The 26,950-nt window shown below is 42.1% G+C and overlaps 2 protein-coding genes across 4 annotated transcripts in view; one reads left to right on the forward strand and one right to left on the reverse strand.

Moving 5' to 3' along the window:
* The first annotated feature begins 3,486 nt into the window (after window positions 1-3,486).
* HABP2 (hyaluronan binding protein 2) lies at window positions 3,487-21,453 on the forward strand. Its single transcript, XM_053450888.1, has 13 exons — window positions 3,487-3,594; window positions 5,466-5,490; window positions 5,977-6,054; window positions 6,462-6,569; window positions 7,182-7,298; window positions 8,339-8,461; window positions 9,359-9,530; window positions 12,333-12,427; window positions 14,667-14,958; window positions 15,520-15,662; window positions 17,285-17,419; window positions 20,896-21,035; window positions 21,193-21,453. Exons 1-13 carry the CDS (start codon window positions 3,526-3,528, stop codon window positions 21,358-21,360), a joined length of 1,665 nt encoding a protein of 554 aa, XP_053306863.1. The 5' UTR covers window positions 3,487-3,525; the 3' UTR covers window positions 21,361-21,453.
* Window positions 21,454-23,138: 1,685 nt separating this feature from the next.
* The window catches only part of NRAP (nebulin related anchoring protein), a 38,568-nt gene continuing 34,756 nt past the window's right edge, over window positions 23,139-26,950 (reverse strand). For all 3 annotated transcript variants that reach the window (XM_053450858.1, XM_053450856.1, XM_053450857.1), the window contains exons 40-42: window positions 24,563-24,874; window positions 23,471-23,620; window positions 23,139-23,335 (exon numbers count right to left, since the gene is read on the reverse strand). In XM_053450858.1, coding sequence (XP_053306833.1) covers window positions 23,198-23,335; window positions 23,471-23,620; window positions 24,563-24,874 — 600 coding nt within the window. In that variant the 3' untranslated portion in view covers window positions 23,139-23,197. The remainder of the gene's footprint in view (window positions 23,336-23,470; window positions 23,621-24,562; window positions 24,875-26,950) is intronic.

Genomic DNA, 26,950 nt, shown 5'->3' on the forward strand with positions numbered 1-26,950 from the left:
GAGGTTTTGCCCATTAATACAGACAGAAGCGCCCGGAAGAAGCAAAATACAGAAAATCCTCGGTGAATTTCGTGTTCGTTTTATTTTTACTTATTTTGAGAATTTTTTTGTCTCAGAATGAAGAAAAGAAAACGTTAGTCGCTCATCGGTCATAAACCAAGGAAATATTCATCGCGCAATAAATTGATTATAAATAATATATCTCCTTGTTCTAATTTTGCAATTTTTTTTTCCAAGAAACCATCAGTCTGCCGGGGCGGGGGAGGGGGGGCCTCATTACTATTAAATCACAAATAAATGACCCTAAAACGCAGAGAGCCCTGTGGAGAGAGAGAGAGGGGTAGAATTATTCATTTCTTTTCTCGCTCTGCCATTTTTTTTCCCGCCAATAAGCTCCAAAAATAAAATAAAAATAATAATAATGAACAAAAAACAACATTTTAACAGCAGGAGCAAAAAAAAATAAAAAATTAAGCGTCGCCGTAGAACGTTTTAATTGGCTTATAAAAATTGTAACAAAAAAAACAAGATTTTTGTTTTGTTTTTGCTTTTTAAGTTGAATCATTAAGAAATCACAGTTTTTTTTTGTTTTTTTTTCTCGTTTAACGTTGATTTCCATGACTGACGCTTTCACATAGTACCCCCCCCATTAGCGCTTCTGTCGTTGTCGTTCTTTAGGCTGGAAGTATATGAGCGCTAAGCAGATGTACGGCTCTAATTCCTTCCCGGGTGTTGGCGCTCTTTAATCTCGCCGGGATTTGACACAGTTTCATCTTGGCAAGCCATCATGTCGAAGTAATGACGTTCTAGTTTCCCGTCTTTAGCATCTATTCAAATCTTGTTAAAACACGAGTAAAATGGAGCTGAACAGCATTCGCTTTATAAATTCCTCATTATCTGAAGGAGTCAAGAAATCCTAGAAGTGTCGGATCTAATGGGTTATGGAGCGCCTCGGCTCCAACCTACCGGTGTCATCCAGGAAGACCCTCTTGGGGCTTTTCCACTTCATAATTTATAAAGCGCTGACGGCTTAGACAACACTTTCTGTATGAGTTACTGGGACAACGGATTTATGGTCCAAGAGCTTACGATCTAACAGACATAGAAAACATAGACCCTGCCGGCAGATCAGCCCCATCCGGCCCCCGTCTAGTCGCCCGTTTCTCCTGCTGTAACGACTCAAACCTTAATCAGTCGTTGGTCTCGTCTTAGATTCAGGAGCCGTATGTCTAGGAAGGGAGGAAGGAAGGAAGGGAGGAAGGGAGGAAGGAAGGAAGGAAGGAAGGAAGGAAGGAAGGAAGGAAGGAAGGAAGGAAGGAAGGAAGGGAGGAAGGGAGGAAGGAAGGAAGGAAGGAAGGAAGGGAGGAAGGGAGGAAGGAAGGAAGGAAGGAAGGAAGGAAGGGAGGAAGGAAGGAAGGAAGGAAGGAAGGGAGGAAGGGAGGAAGGAAAGAAATAAAAAAAGAAAGAAAGAAAGGAAGCAGCTCTTAAAAAGTAAAAGTATTGCAACATTTTTAAATTATGCACACAGTAAACGATTGATACTGGACTTGTTCTATAGTTTGAAGTTACTGAGAAGGTGGTAGATAAGTGGAACAGCCTCCCGGCAGAAGTGGTAGAGGGTAATACAGTGAGGGGATTAAACATGCGCGGGATAGGCATACGGCTCCTGAATCTAAGACGAGGCCAATGACTGATTAAGGTTTGAGTCGTTACAGCAGGAGAAACGGGCGACTAGATGGGGGCCGGATGGGGCCGGCAGATTCTGTTTCTAAGCTGAGAGGGTTCTGTGCATTTAAAGTTTCTTCTCTGTTATTTTGCTGCCCCCTGGTGGGGTTGTGGGTTAGTGCAGCTTCAATGCGTTTTTGAATTTAGGTTCCATCGTTTATTTATCTGTTTTTCTTATTAAAATGTATCCTGGAAATAAATAAATTGTTTAGGAAAAATGTGTGTGGATTACCGGGATTTTAATGATAGCGGCCAGGGTTTGCCCGACGGCTCCGGTAATTGTTTGGCCGGAATCACTGCAGCAAAATATCTCAGCAGAAGGATTTATTTTATTTTGGTTATTTGTAGTTAAAGCATAAAAACTGTTGAGTTCTGTTAAAGGTTGAGTGACTTGAAACAAACAACCAATCAAAATCATTGACCGGTTCCCAATAATCAGAATGTATTTATTATTATTATTAATATTAATCTGAGAGGAAGAAGAAAAATATGGATTTTCATGGATAAATGATCCCTTCCCATTAAGAGTTCTTAAATCTAAAATGTTGCATCACTCGGGATTTTGTTCGGGAACGTGTAATCGTCATGAGACACAAAAGCAAGCGCTGATTGGTTCTCGTGTTTTATGTACAAATTCATTTATTTGAACGTTTGTTTTCTGGACTATGAGGTGGTTTCAGCAGCTCCCATCCTTGCCTCTTCTTTCTGTAGGTTTTATTGGTATGTGATGCACGGGTATTCAGCGCTACGGAATATGATGGCGCTATATAAAACAATAAATAATAATATTACACATTGTACAGCGCTGCGGAATCTGATGGCGCAGCTGCTCTTCATTGGTTGAAATCAGACGAGCCCCCTGCCAGCGACCAATAGAGTCGCTTGTACCCGGCCTGGGGAGGTTCCAGGAGTTAAATGTCGCGAGCGACTCTGTTGGTCGCCGGCAGGAGGCTCCTCTGCCATCGACCTATAATGGAGCTCCCTGCCGGCGACCAATAGAGTCGCTCGCACAGACCTTTAACTCCTGATGGTGAAACTCAGCGTTATGTGTGAGATGCAGCGTTACATTTGGAAAACGCTAAAATTAAAAGAACTGTGGACCTGCCTGGCGTTGGGGTCGGTGAGAGAGGTTTTGGTCCGCGGGAACCTCTCCAGTACGGACCCTAAACCCAAAGCCCCTTAGAATGTTCTCCTGAGCCCGGGGGGTCTCTGTAGGTCCCCTGAGATGACATTAAGCGTTTTATCTGGCTGCGCAGTAAATAACACCTCTGCGGGGGAATAGAATAGCATCTAATTCACGCATTTATCTAGATTGCAAGCTCCTGTGCGCAGGGCCCTCCTCACCTGTTGTTTCTGTCAGATCGTTACGTTATATATTACTTCCTGTACAGCGCTACGGAATATGATGGCGATATAAAAATCAATAAATAATAACAATCATGAAATAACTCCAAAATCGTTCCGTTGTTACAAATTCCCCGTCTTTCGGCTCATTTCGCTCGTAATCCCCGGAGCCGCCTGGACTCCGCCTCGCGTTATTTTTTGGGGGATTTTTCAGGGGGGGGGTTGGCAGAGAGATTTACTAACGTAGAAGTGGATCGTCCAGCGTTGGTTCGTTTGTTTGTTTCAGACAGCAGGACATTCCCCCCATCTTATCTTCCACAAACTCCATTCTTTACTGGGTAATGTAAAGGGTCAGAGGTCAGAGGTCAGGAACGGGGATACTTTGTATCAGGTAACATAGAACTAACATAGACTCTGCCCCGGCAGCGGGATAACATTATCACACGCCCGAGAGCCATGAAGATCCCGGGGACGTTTCTGATGCTGACCATATACTTACTATCCTTCACACCTACCATCAAAAGCGTGAGTAGAAACATCATGCCGGCAGATCGGCCCCCGGCGGCCCCCCATCTAGTTGCCCGTTTCTCCTGCTGTAAAGACTCGTCGGTCTCGTCTTAGATTCAGGAGCCGTATGTCTATCCCACGCGTTTAATCCCCTCACTGTATTACTCTCTGCCACCTCTGCTGGGAGGCTGTTCCACTTTTTCTATTTTGAGGAAAATCACCAAATGTAATATATTTCACACATTTTTTATTTTATTTAGAAGCTGGTTTCAATTTAATTGGGATGTTTCCGTGATCTTACGTTAAAAAAGAAGATAAATAAAATGTTTAAGGAATATAAGCGTTAAATGTATAGAAAATTGATAGGTTTAACCCAAAATAATAATGGACATGGAACTGCTTCGTCGTCCTTTTATTTGTATGTTTTTCTGATCAGTCTGAATTGAGTCCTTATTTAACTTTAAATTGTTCAAATAGCGCCTTCATATTCCGTAGCGCTGTACAACGGCTAAACAGCACATAATAATTTGGGCAGAAAAAAAAAACATAAGGAGGGACCTGTTCAAAGGAGCTTACAATCTAGAAGGAAATAATCGTATTCTCCGTGCTTTGTGTTTCTCTTTACATTTACTTTGACGTTAAAAATCACTATTAAAATGAGCTTAAATTGTTTTTTTTTTAGAATTTAGGATTTTTAAAAAATTGTTTTATTCCATTAATATATTTCTAATATATGAGGTCCAATAGAATTTGACATTCGATCGATCAGCCGGCGACATCACAGAAATATCCATTTTTTTTCAGTTTCTCACCAAAAATACATAAATAAATGACTGTGCCAAGAAATAATAAGAATATCCAATAAACACAATTCACCGATTTTACTGATGCTGCCTCGTTTTATCTACGCGCAGGAAAGGGAGGCTTCTTTATCGATCGTAACCTCTGTCCGCTTGTCCGTAATCCTTGCCGTGATGTGGAGAGAATGGAAGCTTGCGATCAAAAACTATACGTTTTATCAAACACAAATCAATTTTTATTTTAAAAAAAAGGAACTACAATATAGTCAACTCATCCATACCTGCCAAGTGTCCCTGTTTGGTTTGTCCAGTCCCTCTCTAGCCCCAAAATGCCTGTGCCCCTCTCTCCTCCCCTGATGCCTCTCTTTCCTCCCCGATGCCCCTCTTTCCTCCCCTGAAGCCCCTCTCTCCCCCCGTCCCTCTCTCCTCCCCTGACGCCCCTCTCTCCTGCCCTGATGCCCCTCTCTCCCCCCCGATGCCCCTCTCTCCCCCCCGATGCCCCTCTCTCCTCCCCTGATGCCCCTCTTTTCTAGGAGGTCAGAATGTTTGCTGGGTATGAGGGGATCACAGGGTTCTACAGCCCTAAAAGCCCCGATAATGTGTATAGAAACAGCAGGAGACGGCTTTATAAATTAAACGGGGTAAATAAACCCCAAAATCCCAAAAATCTAAATGCCTCCAAAGCCTCACTTTTTGGCCACTGGAAATGTATTTTTGAGCCCCAATAATATTTACCATTAATGTTACAAATAACATTCCTGGCTCGGGGTCGGGTCCTCTCGTGGGTAGAAAGTCCTCATACTCAGGGCTCAGTGCTGCCCCCACGTGGTGGTATTAGCAGTGCAAGTATTTATTGGCCAATCAGTGCGTAGAAGAGCTTCTCCCATAGAATATCTATAAATATTGTGCTGGAAGAGTCCTTATTAGGAATAAATTCCGTGTTCTTTTTATCCGCATTTTGCGTCTGGTTTTCCGGATTGAGTTCATCGTCGGTTTTATGGGAAGTCAGATGGAAGAAACGTTCTGGATTCTGCTTTTCCACGCCTGACCTGACTTTATACGGCTAACATTGTCCCCTTCTTTCCCCAGCATCCGCCCCGGCCCCCCGTCAGGGGTAAGTAATGTCCGCGACGGACCTTAAACTTCCATGAAATGTATCAGACCTCCACGAACGACAATAACTTCTCACTTAGCGCTCCAACACCCTACAATTTTAGGACGTTGGAACAATAAGTGAGAAGTAATAGAGAGATTGAGAGAGAAGTGAGTGGGAAATGACCACAAGGACTCCATATTACCTGCCATAAAGCAATTCACAAGTGATGCGATGACAGAGCATGGCTGTCGGCGATCACAAGCTAACCTTCAGCGGTGACCAACGCTGCACCGTCATGTATGAGGAACCCTTTCCTTCTCTGGGGTCTTTCTCATGAGTAATAAAGTATGTACCTCATTTGGTGGCCCCCGGCCTTCGTGTCCCAGGGGGGCACTTTTCATCCCCAGTCCGGCCCCTGAATCCTCCCATTCCCTTCCAGTTTTTTCCAGTTTTTCTAAATTGGTGGAATTAATTAATTCAATTTTTCTTTTTTTTGCTCTGCAGAGAAATTACTGGAAAAAATAGAAAAAGGACTGAAAGAAGAGCTGGGACTCGCTCCGTATTATTATGATTACATCATCGGTGCGTCCGGAAACCGCTGATTATCCCGGTGTTTTTATATAATTTATACAGCGTTCTGACGGAAAAAAAACTAACTTTAGATATAAAACAAAATCTGGGCGGCTCTTGAATGGAAACAATCTGAATACAATAAAAAAAACACAATGTTGCCTTAAATGGACCAAAATTATTTGTTTTACCAAAATAATTTATTTTTGCTCACATATAATATAATAAAACAAAGAAAGTTCAACCAAACACTCGAAATAGTCCAAAGTTCCTGCTTTTTAATTGGATGATTAATTATAATATATATATAAATAAATAATAATTTTACAAATTGTTTTTTTCTTTAATTTCCCCCAAGAAACATTAAAAAGGCCGAGAACGGTAATAATGCAATAATTAATTTAATACCCGTTTTGTAGATCCATGCAGCTCCCATCCATGCTGGAACGGGGGGAGGTGCGAATCGACAGCCCCCGGATACGAGTGTCACTGCGCCGAATTCTTCACCGGGGAACATTGCGAGAAATGTAAGTGGAATTACCGGATTTATAATTCCCTTATAAGACGACCCCCCCAAAATTTGAATATTAATTTAAGGGGGGAAAAAAGCCTGAATATAAGACAACCCTATTTACTAATAAATATTACAGTAATTCACACGGAAACTTTTTTTTCATATTTAATAAAAACTATGATTGAGAAAATGTTTTTTTTTTTTTTATTTCCTTTTTTTGCCAACCTGCCCCCCAGTTATTCACATCTGCCCCACGGCTGGCTACTCTGCCCCCCCAGATATGTCTTATACCCCCCCTATATTCCACTCTGCCCCCCTATATCCCCCTGGTGTCTCGTGGGGGCAGCGGGTGGACGTCTGTGTGATGGGCCTCCACTTCTGCCGGGGCTTCTATGACTGAGCACCGGAAGGTCATGTGACGCCTGCGCTCCATCATAGAAGCCCCAGAGGAAGTGCCGGGCAGCAGCGGAGGTTGTCTACGCGCAAACCCTCCGACCGCTAATATATGGCGTCCTATTTACGAACGGGTCTGGATCTGAGCACCTAATTCCCAAAGTGCTGAACTGACCGATTGCCCCCTTTAACGAGTCGTATTAAGGGTCCGCTCTTCAACATTCTTTTTTAGCGATGAAGTCATGTAGCAAAGACCTGTGTAACCGCGGTGAGTGCGTTCTACGGAAGACTGCTCCTTACTTCAAGTGTAAATGCGACTATCCCTACCATGGACCAACATGTAATCTAGGTGAGTGCTAAACACCAAAATCAACGGAATCGATTAGAGCTGCCGTTCCACTATTAATATTAACTTATGTCTCCAATATATTAAGTAAATAAAAAGTTTCACTTTACTGAGAGGGTGGTAGGTAAGTGGAACAGCCTCCCAGCAGAGGTGGTAGAGGGTAATACAGTGAGGGGATTAAACATGCGCGGGATAGACATACGGCTCCTGAATCTAAGACGAGACCAACGACTGATTAAGGTTTGAGTCGTTACAGCAGGAGAAACGGGCGACTAGACGGGAGCCGGATGGGGGCCGATCAAAAAACTGCAAAAAATTGAAAAGCACATATACTTTTAAGAAGTGTCTATGGCAACAACCTATCAGTGATTTGGATTCTCCAAATTGGATATTCATTTCACGCTGGAGAGACTCCTCTCACCTTAGTGAATCCGGCATCCGGTATACGGCATCTGGATGAGCCCGTGGATTATGAGATAAATCCTTCTTATATATATTTTTTTTAATTTTAATATGATGTTAAATGATGCAATAGATTTTTTTTTAATTTTAATAAATATAAAATATTTAAAAAATGATTTAATTTTAATAAGGTGTCAAAAAAATCATTTCCCGCAGAATCTACGAATTCCATCAGAATATTTCAGGAAATTCTGCAACTCAATCAGGAACAATTCTAAAAGTAGCTTTTATTGCTTTTAAAGAGAAATTTACCCCAAATCCGCAGGGCAAGAGGGTGATTTAAGTCACTAAATTATTTTATGCACAATGGGGGGGGGTTAAATATTTAAGATAAAAATCTAAATATACAGATCCTAATTTCTTGATATATCATTGGAATGATCCATTTTATTAACCCTTTGAAAGCCTCGCAGATAATGAAGTGGCTTTAAGGAGCGTTTAACGCGCAAGAAGACAATCGTGATGTAACGATGTAACGAAGGAGAATAATAACCCAGACAAAGTGTCGTTGTTGTTTGCGGGAGATATCGTGTAACGTTTGCATATCGAGGGGTTTTCTATTAACTCTCTCTTTGTTTCAGAGGCCGACGTTTGTTCTGTAAATCACAATCCTTGTAAAAACGGCGGTCTGTGTATTATCCGTGACAACAATGCCTTCAAATGCGTCTGTCCTCTGCTCTATAGCGGGCAATTCTGTGAAATAGGTAAGACCTAAAATCCTCCCATTCATTATATCTTTGTTTAGAAGGTGGTAGAGAAGCGGAACAGCCTCCCAGCAGAAGTGGTAGAGGGTAATACAGTGAGGGTATTAAACATGCATGGGATAGACATACGGCTCCTGAATCTAAGACGAGACCAACGACTGATTAAGGTTTGAGTCTTTACAGCAGGAGAAACGGGCAGACTAGACGGGGGCCGGATGGGGCCGATCTGCCGGCAGGTTCTAGGTTTAAATATCAAAAATAATAACTTTAATATTTTAAAGGAATATCCGGAACAAAAAGGATATATATATATTATTATATATATTAACCCCTTAATGACAAAGCCCGTACATGTACGGGCTCAAAATGCATTGTTTTCAATGGGTTTTGGGACCGCCCATTGTCCTTAAGGGGTTAAATAAAAAAGAATAACATTTTTTCTTCACCGCTCATTTTATGTAATAACATTCTGTTTGGGTTTAGTGCAAAACGTAATATATGTCAGCGCAAAAAAGGTAATTGTAAGTAAAATTGAAGCGATTTGTTGTATTCCCTTTAGTTTTCCTGCAATTCCAGGAATGCCCACAAAGTGTAGTCAGACGTCTAGTGAACAAGATCCATGTTGGGCTCCCTCTATGGGCTTTCTCTGTTCAGCACCGCTTGGTCCCAGAAGACTATCGCCCTTGCCTGAGCTCATAATTGCCCCTGGGCAACTGCTATAAGACCCCTACAAATCAGGAAGCCCCCCTTTTCTTTCCAGTGACCTGATGTAATAGGGAAGATACTGGGATTAGTCCTGAATCGGGGTGAAATTATCTAAATGTAGATAAAAAACGGGTTTCTCACAACAGTCAAAGTCCACTAAACGAGGATTAAGAGGATTTGGTTTCCTTACAGGTCCGAATGACTGTTACAGGAACAACGGACTTCAGTACCGAGGTCACGTGACTCGCACAGCAGGGGGCTTTAAATGCCTCCCATGGGACTCCTATCACCTGACCAAGGAGCTCGTCAACGCGTTTGTCAGCGGGATTTACCTCTACGGGATTGGCGAGCATAACTTCTGCAGGTAAAGTCTCTTAAATAATGAATATCCCAAACTGTAATTATTCTCACGGCGATTCCGGAAATTTAAAAATAATAAAAATAATAAAAAACAACCCAACATAAAAAACATTTTTAACTGTTAGGTCCCCTTAAAATGCACAACATGGGGATGGCGACAAAACCCAATGATTCCGTTCGTTTTGGGCGTTTATGTCTTTGTTTTATATAAATCTTCATTGTGTTCTTTACATTCGGTTATAGATGTTACTCTTTTAATGTAAATTAATAAGAAAGAGGAAAACATGAACATCACGGTCGCCCTACGGAGCGAGGTGTCCGCGGGGTGCAGGAATGGCGGCGAGGCTGCCGAGCGTTACAAAGTATCTCGTGTACCATCGAGAGCTCGAAACATTCTATTGGCCGGGATTCTAGAGGCAGAGAATGTATAGAACGTATAGAATATACAGAATGTACAGAATTTATAGAACGTATAGAATGTATAGAACGTATAGAACGTATAGAATGTATAGAACGTATAGAATGTATAGAACGTATAGAACGCATAGAATGTATAGAACGCATAGAACGTATAGAACGTATAGAACGTATAGAACGTATAGAATGTATAGAACGTATAGAACGTATAGAATGTATAGAATGTATAGAACGTATAGAATGTGTAGAACGTATAGAACGTATAGAATGTAATATATAGAATGTATAGAACTATTTAGCCCAAACTGGAAAGCACCGAGCCACCAGAGACTCTTTGGAGCGACTTGTTGGGAAAAAGCTTACAGCCTAAAAAGTTGGTCTTCAAAAATCAGAGAATAAGGGTTTTTTTCCCGTGAAATCCATCGATTTATCTTGGTGGGCGCAGCGGCAATAATGCAGGAATGTGGAGGCGGGGATATTGCGGATGGGAGTGTTGGGTGTAGATGGGATGGAGAGCCCCCGGGTAATGTGACAATCGTAGGGAGGTCCGATCGGAAGCCACGTCCGGTGTCCGTTACGAGACGTAGGCTTTGTGAAGCGGTTTGAGGAGCGTCTTCCCCTGTGAAGCGGATGGGATAGGTCGGTCCGTTTATGGCCCTAATGGCCCATTCATGGTGTTCTTCACCTCAGTATTGTGAAGATCATAGTTCTTTAGATTGTGTTCTGTTCGTATTCCATACATTTAGTTTTGTCTCGGTGATAAGGAGCCACATCTGCTTTCCACACCCTGAAGCTTCGACACTTCGCTCCTTCATGTCTAGAAGATTTAGAGAAGACCCCAGCAGTCAGCAAGCTCCCCCGACTGACCCCCCCTATCATGCGACTGACCCCCCTATCATCCCAGTGACCCCCCCATCATCCGACTGACCCCCCCCTATCATCCGACTGACCCCCCTATCATCCGACTGACCCCCCCTATCATCCCACTGACCCCCCCTATCATCCCACTGACCCCCCCTATCATCCCACTGACCCCCCCTATCATGCGTAATATTTATTAGTTTCTAGGAATTTGAGTGGATTTTCTTGGGTCAGGAAGTCGAAGGGCAAATAATAACTCAAGGAAAACGTGACAGCTTTGTCTTTAGAACATTCTATTGCCCCGCACGGCTGTGAATAAATGCCATAATTAGTCAATCCTTCTGTTTCAACGGCGAGGGACGTGACGCTCGTCTGCGTTTCTCCCGCCACAAAACCAAGACCTGCCAGGGCATCGCGATTGCTCTCTGTGACTTTATTCCGCTGCGAGACAATCGCTTCCCACCTGCTCGCATGTAAAACAAGGCCACCCCTTGTGCCGAGCAGAATAATTCCACCTCCTCTCCTTTGTCGCAGGTGAAAAAAAAGTTCCTCGCCTATTAAATCTGGAGAGTTTGTTGCCGCGAGGTCACGGGGTGGATGGGATTCATAGATGAAGCGGAATAAAAGAATGTATAGAATTACGATAACCGGCGAATCGTCCTTTACATCCAGAGGAAAGCCTGATTGCCGTTCTTCGTAGAGCGAAATACTTTTATTTGTTCCGTCGTAGAATAAAACAATCGGGGGTTCTGGCCTGGACGGCGCGTTTCTCGCTGCTTGAAAGAAGGTGTGGAGGAGATTTCAATGTAACAATTATCTCATTCAGCAAAGACGGAGCATTCTGACGGAAACGCGCGGACTTATTAATAAATAATAATAATAATAATAAAATAATCGCATAGAAGCCGAAATGTTACCGGCCATTAATATATTCAATCACCAGTAACATAGAAACACAGATTCTGCAGGCAGATCGGCCCCCGGCGGCCCCCATCTAGTCGCTTGTTTCTCCTGCTGTAAAGACTCAAACCTTAATCAGTCGTTGGTCTCGTCTTAGATTCAGGAGCCGTATGTCTATCCCATGCATGTTACTGTATTACCCTCTACCATCTCTGCTGGGAGGCTGCTCCACTCATCTACCACCCTCTCAGTAAAACTTCTTTACATCTGAGCCTCGGGGTTCCGACCAACTTTTCTCCTCTTTTCAAATAAACAAGGCTGACAAAAGTTTGTTTTTCTCAACAGACCGGGAAAAGCAGTAAATCAGAGATCTAGCACACAGAATATAAAAAAGTATAAAAAATACCCCTCGAAAATACAAAAAAAAGTTCTTTCGAGCAGAATAATTATGTGAAAAGTTCAATAAATGAAAGGAAATGCTAATGTTCTGGGTCTTGTTTTTCCAGCTGAATTCTTCTGTGATTACTGGGGGTTTTTTTTGTTTTTTTTGTGTTTTTTTGGTGGATTTGCACATATTCTCCTCTTTCTTTTCCCAATTAGCAGCGCACTTTCTGCTTCCTCCACGCAGGAATCCAGATGGTGCCGAAAAGCCGTGGTGTTACTTTGAAAACGCCGGCGGAGAAGTGAGCTGGGACTCGTGTGACGTCCCTGTCTGTGCGCAGAGTGAGTAACGCAGGCACGGCGGGCTCCGTGTAATTACCGCGCGGCCGCCGCCGCTCCCCCTAAACATCCGACGCCTCCTTTCATGCTTTTTACACTGAAATTATTCTGAAATCGGTTCCCTCGCCTGTAACCTTCTCTGACCTCCGTTGTAACCGGAAAATGTGACCGACGGAAACGCCGTGATATTAAACCATTGTGTGTATTGTAACGGCATAGAAAGGGCTTTTTATCACCCAAAAAATGTCCTGCATTAGAGAAAATGATCACAATTTAAGTTTTCTTTTATTCTTCGTATCCTTTTTTACCCCAGTTGTAGTTTTTGCCCCGTAATAAAATGTTTTCAGGCAGCTGCATATCAGCCGTTTGTATGATTCTCACTCTGTTATCTGACCCCCGATCTACTAAACCCCCCAACTCCTTATCATACTGCCTGTGGGGGGGGGGTAGAATGGCTCAGTCTTAATCACCCATTCAGACTTTCTGAGTAATTAAAGTCTATGGAGGATCGGACTTCATTAGCATCGCCATAAAGCATGTCACCGGAAAGTCACCAAAAATATCACATGGCGCCTCCAGGTCTGCACTGGGGGGTTATATTACTATATACAGCGCTGGGGGTTATTACTGTATACAGCGCTGGGGGTTATATTACTGTATACAGCGCTGGGGGTTATATTACTGTATACAGTGCTGGGGGGTTATATTACTATATACAGCGCTGGGGGTTATATTACTGTATACAGCGCTGGGGGTTATATTACTGTATACAGTGCTGGGGGTTATATTACTGTATACAGCACTGGGGTTATATTACTGTATACAGCGCTGGGGGTTATATTACTGTATACAGCGCTGGGGGTTATATTACTGTATACAGTGCTGCGGGTTATATTACTGTATACAGCGCTGGGGGTTATATTACTGTATACAGTGCTGCGGGTTATATTACTGTATACAGTGCTGGGGGTTATATTACTGTATACAGCGCTGGGGGTTATATTACTGTATACAGCGCTGGGGGGTTATATTACTGTATACAGTGCTGGGGGTTATATTACTGTATACAGTGCTGGGGTTATATTACTGTATACAGCGCTGGGGGGTTATATTATTGTATACAGCGCTGGGGGTTATATTACTGTATACAGTGCTGGGGGGTTATATTACGGTATACAGTGCTGGGGGTTATATTACTGTATACAGCGCTGGGGGTTATATTACTGTATACAGTGCTGGGGGTTATATTACTGTATACAGCGCTGGGGGTTATATTACTGTATACAGCGCTGGGGGTTATATTACTGTATACAGTGCTGGGGGGTTATATTACTGTATACAGCGCTGGGGTTATATTACTGTATACAGCGCTGGGGTTATATTACTGTATACAGCGCTGGGGGTTATATTACTGTATACAGCGCTGGGGGTTATATTACTGTATACAGCGCTGGGGGTTATATTACTGTATACAGCACTGGGGGTTATATTACTGTATACAGCGCGGGGGGTTATATTACTGTATACAGCGCTGGGGGTTATATTACTGTATACAGCGCTGGGGGGTTATATTACTGTATACAGCGCTGGGGTTATATTACTGTATACAGCGCTGGGGGTTATATTACTGTATACAGCGCGGGGGGTTATATTACTGTATACAGCGCTGGGGGTTATATTACTGTATACAGTGCTAGGGGTTATATTACTGTATACAGCGCTGGGGGGTTATATTACTGTATACAGCTCTGGGGGGTTATATTACTGTATACAGCGCTGGGGGTTATATTACTGTATACAGCGCTGGGGGTTATATTACTGTATACAGCGCTGGGGGTTAAATTACTGTATACAGCGCTGGGGTTATATTACTGTATACAGCGCTGGGGGGTTATATTACTGTATACAGCGCTGGGGGGTTATATTACTGTATACAGCGTTGGGGGTTATATTACTGTATACAGCGCTGGGGGTTATTACTGTATACAGTGCTGGGGGGGTTATATTACTGTATACAGCGCTGGGGGTTATATTACTGTATACAGCGCTGGGGGTTATATTACTGTATACAGCGCTGGGGGTTATATTACTGTATACAGTGCTGGGGGTTATATTACTGTATACAGCGCTGGGGTTATATTACAGTATACAGCCCTGGGGGGTTATATTACTGTATACAGCGCTGGGGGCTCTGTTGTGTAATATTGTTGAAGCCGCTGACCTGTCACCGTCTCCTCCTCAGTTCTCCGTTCTCTCGAGCCGGTGAATAACCCGGTAATTGCCGCGCCGCAGATCGTTCCCGCAGCCGCCTCTCCCTCCAACGTCTCATTTTCTTCCTGTGGAGTCAAAGATCTTCCGTTAAGCGCTCAGGGAAGGATAGTCGGCGGGAAGAGGAGCCACGCGGGGAAACATCCTTGGCTGGCCTCGTTACAGCTGAGGGTCTCGATCCCCCCGTATCCCTCAGGACACATTTGCGGTGGGACTTTGATTGGAGAATGCTGGATACTGACGGCCGCTCATTGTGTTAAACCTCTGTAAGTCACGGCTTCCTATGGAGTGATCAGCGAGCCGGCCCTGCATAATGTATAGATAAATCAGCGAGCCGGCCCCTGTATAATGTATAGATAAATCAGTGACCGCCCCCCTGTATAATGTATAGATAAATCAGTGACAGCCCCCCTGTATAATGTATAGATAAATCAGTGACCGCCCCCCTGTATAATGTATAGATAAATCAGTGAGCTGGCCCCTGTATAATGTATAGATAAATCAGTGCCCGGCCCCTGTATAATGTATAGATAAATCAGTGCCCGGCCCCTGTATAATGTATAGATAAATCAGTGACCGCCCCCCTGTATAATATATAGATAAATCAGTGACCCGGCCCCTGTATAATGTATAGATAAATCAGCGCCCCGGCCCCTGTATAATGTATAGATAAATCAGCGCCCCGGCCCCTGTATAATGTATAGATAAATCAGCGCCCCGGCCCCTGTATAATGTATAGATAAATCAGCGCCCCGGCCCCTGTATAATGTATAGATAAATCAGCGCCCCGGCCCCTGTATAATGTATACACATTGGTTTCTCTGCAGGCCGCAGCCGCAGATCTGGAAGGTTTTTCTGGGTAAAGCGGATCTGGAAAAAAATGAAACCCATCAGCAATCCTTCGATGTGAAGAGAATCATCGTTCATGAATTTTACCGCGAGGGGTTAAAGAGTTTGCACTACGATGTTGGTACGTGCGGCAAACATTTGTCCTTGTTTAGGTGAAACAGTCCCTCTTTGGGTCCATTTTTCCATCTCTTTAGTCGATGCTCAGAACTAGGAAAGGCCTGCTTGATATCCCTGCTTGAATGCAGGTGACTCAGTTAAGTTTATAACAAGTTGAGGCTTCCCATGAGGAACGTTATTGTAACTGTTTGGGTGACACGTTTTCGCGAGTCGCTATATTCACACTTCACGATGGGCTATTAAAGGGTTAACCTTTTTCAGGGTTCGCCCATTTATATTATTTATATATTTATATCTATACATAGTGCGGGGCCGGCGCAGCCCTTCCTATAGAGGAAACCAATGAGGTTGGACCTTCATACGGCAGAGTGATGTCAGGAGATGGAATGTTCACCGTTCCTGCAAATACCCCCCCCCCGTTATTACCCCTCGGGACTCTAAGGTCCCCTTTTTGATGTAAAAACCTGCAAAAGTAAATATATTTGGCGACAAAGGAGTTAAAGGCGTTTTCTGGGTAACCGGGTGGCCTCGTTATCTCCGTCGCGAGCTTCGTCTCCTCCTCTTTGCTCGATGCCTTTTTTTTATTCCGTCGGAATGTACGGAAATAAGAAGATTTATTCAAAAAAAATTTACAAAAAACTCCCAGTGATTGACTGAGAATCTTCTAACCGCCAGAAAAAGACAAATTACTCGGTTACTGCAAGCGCCAAAACGCCGGAGATAAAACATCCAGCTTGTTTATTTTGACATTTTACTGATTTTTTTTAAAATAAGTGAACTAATCGCGGTAATTCTGGAAATTCCGGAAGCTGCTTATTTCTCTCCTATTTCCGTGGCAACTCGCACACCTGGAGACGTTATAGCGAGAACCGTCAACACTGAGCTGACATTTTTCTAAAAAATAAAATCCTATATTTAGGCAACATGGGAAAAAAGTACATTTTAATATATCTAAAAAATATAGAAAAAAATGTAAAATAACAGTTTTTTTGTTTATTTCAGACCCAGGCTGCGTCGGCCGGGTTCTGTTGGGTTCAGTACTAAACCCGACCACCAGGGGGCAGCACTGAGCTCCAGGCATCGAAGGTCCCAACAATGTCTCTCGAAACCAGTCGGGTTAGAACTGGGATAGACTGGGTTAGAACTGGGATAGACTGGGATAGACCTCTAGAAAGTAAAAAGGTTAAAGCCGTATCCAAAAATGACCTTTGTGATCACAAAAGTTTTTGTGACTCTATATTTTTGTCTATGTGGTCCCAATCAGAGGTGGCCTTTGACCCCTTTTACCCCTTTAAATGGATAATAAAGACCCATAAAAATCATCAAAAATAAAATGTAGTACTTGGCCAATATCTGCAACATTTAAAAAAACGAATACAAAAATAAAGTACAATTTAGAATTTTGGGGTAACTCACCTTGTTTCCGGGCAAATCGAAAACATGAGGTTTTCTTCATCTACCTTGCGTAGAAGAGAGGACCCCCCAACAGTCCGCAGGTCCCGTCGATGATCCAAGATCTAGGAGTCTGATAGGGATACCCGTAGCGTCTGAGCCTCAGGGGTCGGTTTGAGAGCCTGAGTGTAGGTGGAACGCGATCTCAATGTCTTCACTCATTCTCTATTCCAGCCCTCATGGAGCTGAAAAGGGTCAACAAGACGTGTGCCAAGGAGACACGGTTTGTGAAGACGGCGTGCCTACCGCAGCGTGAATTCCCGGCTGGAAAAGCGTGTGTGATCGCCGGCTGGGGGAGGACAGAGACGGGTATGTCATACGGCAGTTAAATGATAATGATGACCATTGATGGACCCTTGAAGTTCTCCTGATGTAGAGGTTGAGCGAAGATAATGTCCGCAAATCTGTCCAACACGAGCCCCCAAAAGTGAAGGGTTTAAAGAAAATATAGATAAAACTCCGATCTGTTCCCCAAAGTCCAGCAGAAGCAACTCGAAGAACTTTCTAAAACAGCCCTCGAGGCGAATGTCAAGACGCAGTTGGCCGTCAAGCTGAGGTGGCCACGAAGTTGACTTCAGCGACATTAATGCTTCACCAATCGACTTGACTGTCAACTCCATTCAGCTTTTCGTCAATATAACGATATAGAATATTCTATATTATATGTTGGTATATTCTATATAGTATTATATGTTGGTTGGTATATTCTATATAGTATTATATGTTGGTATATTCTATATAGTATAATATGTTGGTATATTCTATATAGTATAATATGTTGGTATATTCTATATAGTATAATATGTTGGTATATTCTATATAGTATTATATGTTGGTATATTCTATATAGTATTATATGTTGGTATATTCTATATAGTATAATATGTTGGTATATTCTATATAGTATTATATGTTGGTTGGTATATTCTATATAGTATTATATGTTGGTTGGTATATTCTATATAGTATAATATGTTGGTATATTCTATATAGTATAATATGTTAGTATATTCTATATAGTATTATATGTTGGTTGGTATATTCTATATAGTATTATATGTTGGTATATTCTATATATTATTATATGCTGGTATATTCTATATAGTATTATATGTTGGTATATTCTATATAGTATTATATGTTGGTATATTCTATATAGTATAATATGTTGGTATATTGTATATAGTATAATATGTTGGTATATTCTATATAGTATTATATGTTAGTATATTCTATATAGAATAATATGTTGGTATATTCTATATAGTATTATATGTTGGTATATTCTATATTATATGTTGGTCTATTCTATATAGTATTATATGTTAGTATATTCTATATAGAATAATATGTTGGTATATTCTATATAGTATTATATGTTGGTATATTCTATATATATGTGGTATATTCTAGTATATTCTATATAGTATTATATGTTGGTATATTCTATATATATGTGGTATATTCTAGTATATTCTATATAGTATTATATGTTGGTATATTCTATATAGTATAATATGTTGGTATATTCTATATAGTATAATATGTTGGTATATTCTGTATAGTATTATATGTTAGTATATTCTATATAGTATAATATGTTGGTATATTCTATATAGTATTATATGTTGGTATATTCTATATAGTATTATATGTTGGTATATTCTATATAGTATAATATGTTGGTATATTCTATATAGTATAATATGTTGGTATATTCTGTATAGTATTATATGTTGGTATATTCTATATAGTATAATATGTTGGTATATTCTATATAGTATAATATGTTGGTATATTCTGTATAGTATTATATGTTGGTATATTCTATATAGTATAATATGTTGGTATATTCTATATAGTATAATATGTTGGTATATTCTGTATAGTATTATATGTTGGTATATTCTATATAGTATAATATGTTGGTATATTCTATATAGTATAATATGTTGGTATATTCTATATAGTATTATATGTTGGTACATTCTATATAGTATAATATGTTAGTATATAGTATTATATGTTGGTTGGTATATTCTATATAGTATTATATGTTGGTATATTCTATATAGTATAATATGTTGGTATATTCTATATAGTATAATATGTTGGTATATTCTGTATAGTATTATATGTTGGTATATTCTATATAGTATAATATGTTGGTATATTCTGTATAGTATTATATGTTGGTATATTCTATATAGTATTATATGTTGGTATATTCTATATAGTATAATATGTTGGTATATTCTGTATAGTATTATATGTTGGTATATTCTGTATAGTATAATATGTTGGTACCGTGTTTCCCCGAAAGTAAGACAGTGTCTTACTTTCTTTTTATCCCTAAAAGCCCCACTATGTCTTACTTTCGGGGTATGTCTTATATTGGGAAAAAATTGAGAGTGATGGGAGTTATGATGTACTTTTAGAGCATAATTAGATCATGAAAAAGACATTGGAAATGGTACAGCATAACACCCATCACTCTCACACACTTACCAATCAACACACCTACCAATCCACACGTATACCAATCCACACACATATACACCAATCCACACGTATACACAAATCCACACACATATACACTAATCCACACACATATACCAATCCACACGTATATACCAATCCACACATATACACCAATCCACACACATATACACCAATCCACACACATATACACCAATCCACACACATATACACCAATCCACACACATATACACCAATCCACACATATACACCAATCCACACACACATATACACTAATCCACACACATATACCAATCCACACACACATACACCAATCCACACACACATATACACCAATCCACTCTCACTTAATGCTTTCCTACCTTTCCTTTCTTCTTTCAGCTTCTTTTCCTCCTCTTCGCTCCTCTTCTTCAGTTCTTGTCTCCTTCCGGGTCAGAGGGCACGGACAGCGGTGGGCGCGGCTTCAGTGTTGTGCGCCGGGATCTGACAAGAAACCCCGGCGCACAACAGCTGTTGCCGCGCAGATCACAAGGGAGCGGTATCGGAGGTCATTAACAGACCTCCGGCTCCCTTGAGTGATTTTAAGCCGGGTTGAACCCGGCTTAAAATCACTCAAGGGAGCCGGAGGTCTGTTAAAGACCTCCGATACCGCTCCCTTGCGAGCCTGCTCCTCCAGCGGCGGACATTACTGTCCGTCTCTGGAGGGGTGCCGGGTGCCGCAGGTTGGCACCCCCTGGAGTGTGGCGCCCTGTGCGGTCGCACACCCCAAAGGTCGGCCCTGCTCTAAGGGGCCGGCCTTAGGGGTCTGCGGCCGCACAGGGTTTAAATAAAAACATCGGGGTTTTTTTTCAACTTTATTTAACATCCTCCATGTTAAATAAAGTTAAAAAAACTTTATTTAACATGGAGGATGTTAAATAAAGTTAAAAAAAAAACCCCGATGTTTTAATTTAAATCCTGTGCGGCCGCAGACACGTAAGGCCGGCCTTGGTGGGGACTTCCCGGCCCCTTAGAGTGGCGGACCCGGCAAATCCCCCGTGTTTCCCCGAAAGTAAGACATATGTCTTACTTTCGGGGTACGGCTTATATTAGCCGACCCCTCTGAAACCCCCGATACGTCTTACAATCGGGGGTGTCTTACTATCGGGGAAACACGGTATATTGTATATATGGTACATTCTAGTATATTCTATATAGTAACACGGTACCAACTCTCATCTTATATTATATGATGTATTATATAGCCTCTCGCTGTGCTGATAACGTCTCCCACGTTGTAATTTAAGGATATACGTCACGGCTGCTCGATGCCACAGTCCAGTTAATATCAGAAGAAACGTGTTCAGACCCCAAATATTATGGAAAACTCGTGGATAGCAGCATGCTGTGTGCCGGGGTCCCGGAAGGAGGAACCGACTCCTGTCAGGTGCGTTCCTTCAGGAATTAATACGAGTGCTCATTGCAGACGCTCCAGAATGACGCTCCTTTCTTAAATATACCGCAGTCCACTCTTTCTTAAAGAAAGAAGGGAAGAGTCACCGATTTTTCTTTTTATTCTGAAATTTCCCTTTTCCCCGCGGCAGGGAGACTCCGGAGGTCCTCTGATCTGTGAAAGGAATGGAGTGTCCTTGGTAGCCGGCGTGGTCAGCTGGGGAGAGTCGTGTGGCCTTAAATATAAGCCGGGTGTGTATGCCGACGTGTACAAACTCACCCCGTGGATCGAGAAACATATCGGCGGCAAAATTGTCTAAATATCATTGTCACGTCCGCTGGAAAGTTTGGGGTCACTCAGCTGTTTTTATAGAAAACGAGGAAATTTCTGGCTGTAAAATAATCACAAAAAAGTTTTCTATCCATCAATTGTCCTTTTAAACTTGGATCAGCGAACACAACGTGCCATTGGAACACAGGAGTGATGGGAGTGATAAAGGGCCATTGGAACACAGGAGTGATGGGAGTGATAAAGGGCCATTGGAACACAGGAGTGATGGGAGTAATAAAGGGCCATTGGAACACAGGAGTGATGGGCGTGATAAAGGGCCATTGGAACACAGGAGTGATGGGAGTGATAAAGGGCCATTGGAACACAGGAGTGAAGGGAGTGATAAAGGGCCTCTGTATGAAGAGATTCCATTAAAATTTTCCAGCTACAATAGTCATTTACAGCATTAACCCCGTCTGTGCTGGATTTCTGATCCTCATCATGTTATTTTATTGGAAAAAATCTGCTTTTCTTTTAAAAACAAGGAAGTGACCCCAAACTTTTGAACGGTCGTGAATATAAATGTAAAATTGAAAATGCAAACATATACCAAAAGATAACATTTTCTGCCAAAAAGTTATTTTCACTCGTGGCTACATTTAGTAATTATGGACATTACTAAAAAAAATGACTATTTTTAAATCAGCCGCTTCTTGATTCGCTGTCAATCAAGGACATTTTTAACCGTTTGATTTTTTTTTCTTTCTGTCATACAAAGTTTTTATTTAACTTATAAATCTACAAATAAAATGTGAAATGTTACAATGTATCCGTAGAAGGTTACAGCTTCTATACTGCAAAGACTCTGATATTTTCCCCTAAAATGTAACTTACTCCACGTCTGGTTTACGTTTTTGGCTAATCTGTCCCCGAGGTCACTGACCGGAAGTCTGAATGCATTTGGCGCTATTTGTCATTTTCACAATCATCACGTTTGTTCCATCATATTTTAGAATGTTTTTTTAATTAGACTTCTGAGATCACATCTTGAGATTCCCATGGAATCCACCACTTCTGCTGGGTGGTTGTTCCACGTATCTACTACCCTCTCAGAATTGAAAAAACTTCCTTATATTACATCTAAAAGAAACCAAGACTCAAATGAAACAGAGACGCGAGGCGAAAGATAAGCATTCTAGTTTAATCGGTAGAAACACGTCACATTCTACAAATTCTGATAAAATTATTTAACACAAAACTGAGCCTGTCAGTCCTTTGGTGCTGAAACGCTAAACATTACGAGCAAAAATCCAATGAAAACAACATCAGATTGGTTCTAGATCATCACAAGGTTATGGTATCTGGCTCTAGAACCCACCGGTGTCCGTACTGAATCCATTGAACGCGTTGAAGGGATTTATTAGAGGAAGCCGATGCAGAGGAGCTCGCCGAAAACTTTTAAAGCCACTATTGGCGACACGGACGCGGGGTAAACCGCGAGCTGACAGCTTTCAGCCCCGGCGCCAACTGATACCCTGCACCCGCCCACCAGAAACAATGAGAAATCCAATATAAGGAGCACAAAAAGGATCCAGCCAGGATGTAAACGTCTCTACACTATTAATACTCTGCAGACACCCTGGTGGCTATGTGTGGTACTGCACATGGATGAACCGGGAATATTTAAAATTCTGATCGCCGTCCGTCCAACAAAAGCAGATTGAGAAACATTTTAAGCTATAAAATCACCTGCCGGGCGGTGTATACCGGTGATCGCCTCCAATCCTGGTATTTATCACCAATATATAAACCAATAATGATGGCGGGGGGGGGTACAGTTTAACACGTTAAGCGCCAGGAGGGAGGGCAGATCATTGCCGCAGGGTTTAATTGCCGGCAGTATCCGGCCGCATCGATTGAGTAGGCGTTCGCCGCGGCACGGGCTGCACTCTCTTGCGTTTCACCTGGAGGATCTCCGACGCGTCCGGATTCACCCCACCGCGCTGCGCAGACTCGAGTCCTCTCTGGGGAGGAAATACAAAAACGTTTATACAGGCATGGAGATGATATCATTTATTAATCCTACGAAGATATTATCAGAGTATCAAATATATCTCTGGACTCTAAACATCTCTACACCCCAGGAGAGGGGTACTTACCGTTGAATGATCCGATCCCGTTGTCATCTGGGGGTCTTCTTCCTCGGCGCTGGCCATTTCCGCTGCCCTACGAGCCAACTCCACGTTATAGTAACCGGGAGGCGTCCATCCAACACCTTTCATCCAGTTCAGATCTGATTTATACTTCACCTGGAAATTAAATCAAAACTTCAGTAAGGATTCCGATGAAATTGCTGATAGAACTCCACGGACTAATAAACCAGAACATTCTATTGGTTAATTTGTTTTTTATGCCACTTTTCCACTTTACTAAAATTACCTTTTTTACATAAACCCAAAAATGTCACCAAATATAATTTGGGCAAAAAACCCCCCCCAAAACTACAGGGAGGGCAGATAACACCGCGGATGAGCAAAACTCCTCTGATTCGGATTAAAACAATGTATCGAGAATTGGTTTTCTGAAACTCATCTTCTGAAACGCTGAAATTCATTCAAAGTTGCACCAATCTATTTTTTTTAAAGAATTTCACATTAAAAAGGTTTGCCCTCAGGGGCGTTGGGTGCCAAGGATAGCTTCACAAAGATGGGTTTAGATTCCGAGTGCCGCTTGGCACCGCTAGACACCCCTGTATCCTCTAAAAATAATAATAATAATGATAATAATGCTAATAATAACAATAGTATAATTTTAAATATGAGTGACTGGGGCAAAGGGAAACATTACAGAATGTAAAAAAAAAGAATGTTGCGGGGAAGTCAGAGGAAGTTCATGCGCAGCCGAGGGGGGCTCTTTGGCCACACCCACCTGAGCGCAAATCCCCTCCCCTTCTGGTGCTATTTAAAACATGGATTTTAAGCAAGCAGCACCTGGAATGGGATTACTCCTCACTAAAATGCCCTCATGGGAGGCATTCTAACAGCTGCCCCAAGGGGGTTAAAGACTAAATTCTGTTACAGTCACCACCCTCGCTCTACTTGGCATTTCCCTTCTTCTAACTCGCACAGCTCATTGTACAGCGCTACAGGAGATGATGGTGCTATATAAAAAAAATAAAAGTTGCCCCCAAAGGAAGGGTTTAATCTCCCGCTGATGCCCTGTTACCCAAGTAAAGCAGCGTGTACACTAACATCACTCTGCAGACTGTGGGAATGCTTGGCGTGTTTCAGGTTGAGCTGTTGGGGGTCACACGTGTACTGGTGAAGGTGTTGTCTGTAGTTGACGTCGCTGGCTTGCTGTTGACTCTTTTTGGCCTGGATAAACCCAGGCTGGTCTAGGTGAGTCTTGAATTTAGACCTCGTCTCCGCGGAAAGCCGTTTGTACTCCTTGTCGCTCTGCAGTTTGTTGGCCATCATGGCTTGCATGGTTTTGGGGTCGTCGCGAACGCTCAGGAACCCAATCTGATGGCCTTTATCCTTAACGAAGGCTTCTTTATATCGGAACTTAAACAAAACCACATGAAATAAGACAAAGGGCTGTATACAGTAATAACCCCCACACTGTATACAGTAATATAACCCCCAGCGCTGTGTACAGTAATATAACCCCCACGCTGTATACAGTAATATAACCCCCAGCGCTGTATACAGTAATATAACCCCCCAGCACTGTATACAGTAATATAACCCCCACGCTGTATACAGTAATATAACCCCCAGCGCTGTATACAGTAATATAACCCCCACGCTGTATACAGTAATAACCCCCAGTGCTGTATACAGTAATATAACCCCCAGCGCTGTATACAGTAATATAACCCCCACGCTGTATACAGTAATATAACCCCCACGCTGTATACAGTAATATAACCCCCCAGCGCTGTATACAGTAATAACCCCCAGTGCTGTATACAGTAATATAACGCCCAGCGCTGTATACAGTAATATAACCCCCACGCTGTATACAGTAATATAACCCCCCACGCTGTATACAGTAATATAACCCCCAGCGCTGTATACAGTAATATAACCCCCACGCTGTATACAGTAATATAACCCCCACGCTGTATACAGTAATATAACCCCCCACGCTGTATACAGTAATATAACCCCCCACGCTGTATACAGTAATATATCCCCCCACGCTGTATACAGTAATATAACCCCAGCACTGTATACAGTAATATAACCCCCCAGCACAGTATACAGTAATATAACCCCCAGCGCTGTATACAGTAATATAACCCCCAGCGCTGTATATAGTAATATAACCCCCCAGCGCTGTATACAGTAATATAACCCCCAGCGCTGTATACAGTAATATAACCCCCAGCACTGTATACAGTAATATAACCCCAGCACTGTATACAGTAATATAACCCCCCCAGCACAGTATACAGTAATATAACCCCCAGCGCTGTATACAGTAATATAACCCCCAGCGCTGTATATAGTAATATAACCCCCCAGCGCTGTATACAGTAATATAACCCCCAGCGCTGTATACAGTAATATAACCCCCCAGCACTGTATACAGTAATATAACCCCCCCAGCACAGTATACAGTAATATAACCCCCAGCGCTGTATACAGTAATATAACCCCCAGCGCTGTATATAGTAATATAACCCCCCAGCGCTGTATACAGTAATATAACCCCCAGCGCTGTATACAGTAATATAACCCCCAGCACTGTATACAGTAATATAACCCCCCAGCGCTGTATACAGTAATATAACCCCCAGCGCTGTATACAGTAATATAACCCCCAGCGCTGTATACAGTAATATAACCCCCAGCGCTGAATACAGTAATATAACCCCCAGCGCTGTATACAGTAATATAACCCCCAGTGCTGTATACAGTAATATAACCCCCAGCGCTGTATACAGTAATATAACCCCCCAGCGCTGTATGCAGTAATATAACCCCCAGCGCTGTATACAGTAATATAACCCCCAGCGCTGTATACAGTAATATAACCCCCAGCGCTGTATACAGTAATAACCCCCAGCGCTGTATACAGTAATATAACCCCCTGCGCTGTATACAGTAATATACCCCCCAGCGCTGTATACAGTAATATAACCCCCCACGCTGTATACAGTAATATAACCCCCACGCTGTATACAGTAATATAACCCCCAGCGCTGTATACAGTAATATAACCCCCCAGTGCTGTATATAGTAATATAACCCCCCACGCTGTATACAGTAATATAACCCCCAGCACTGTATACAGTAATATAACCCCCAGCACTGTATACAGTAATATAACCCCCCACGCTGTATACAGTAATATAACCCCCACGCTGTATACAGTAATATAACCCCCAGCGCTGTATACAGTAATATAACCCCCCAGTGCTGTATATAGTAATATAACCCCCCACGCTGTATACAGTAATATAACCCCCAGCACTGTATACAGTAATATAACCCCCAGCACTGTATACAGTAATATAACCCCCAGCACTGTATACAGTAATATAACCCCCAGCGCTGTATACAGTAATATAACCCCCAGCGCTGTATACAGTAATATAACCCCCCAGCGCTGTATACAGTAATATAACCCCC

The sequence above is a fragment of the Spea bombifrons genome, chromosome 11, assembly GCF_027358695.1.
Source record: "Spea bombifrons isolate aSpeBom1 chromosome 11, aSpeBom1.2.pri, whole genome shotgun sequence".
NCBI classification, from domain to species: Eukaryota; Metazoa; Chordata; class Amphibia; order Anura; family Pelobatidae; genus Spea; species Spea bombifrons.

Bases quoted from the DNA above. Each gene is read 5' to 3' on its own strand.
- HABP2 (XM_053450888.1), top strand. From the start codon at position 3,526: ATGAAGATCCCGGGGACGTTTCTGATGCTGACCATATACTTACTATCC. The intron at 5,491-5,976 runs GTAAGTAATGTC...TTTGCTCTGCAG, and splicing joins GCCCCGGCCCCCCGTCAGGG to AGAAATTACTGGAAAAAATA. The intron at 15,663-17,284 runs GTACGTGCGGCA...TCTCTATTCCAG, and splicing joins GAGTTTGCACTACGATGTTG to CCCTCATGGAGCTGAAAAGG.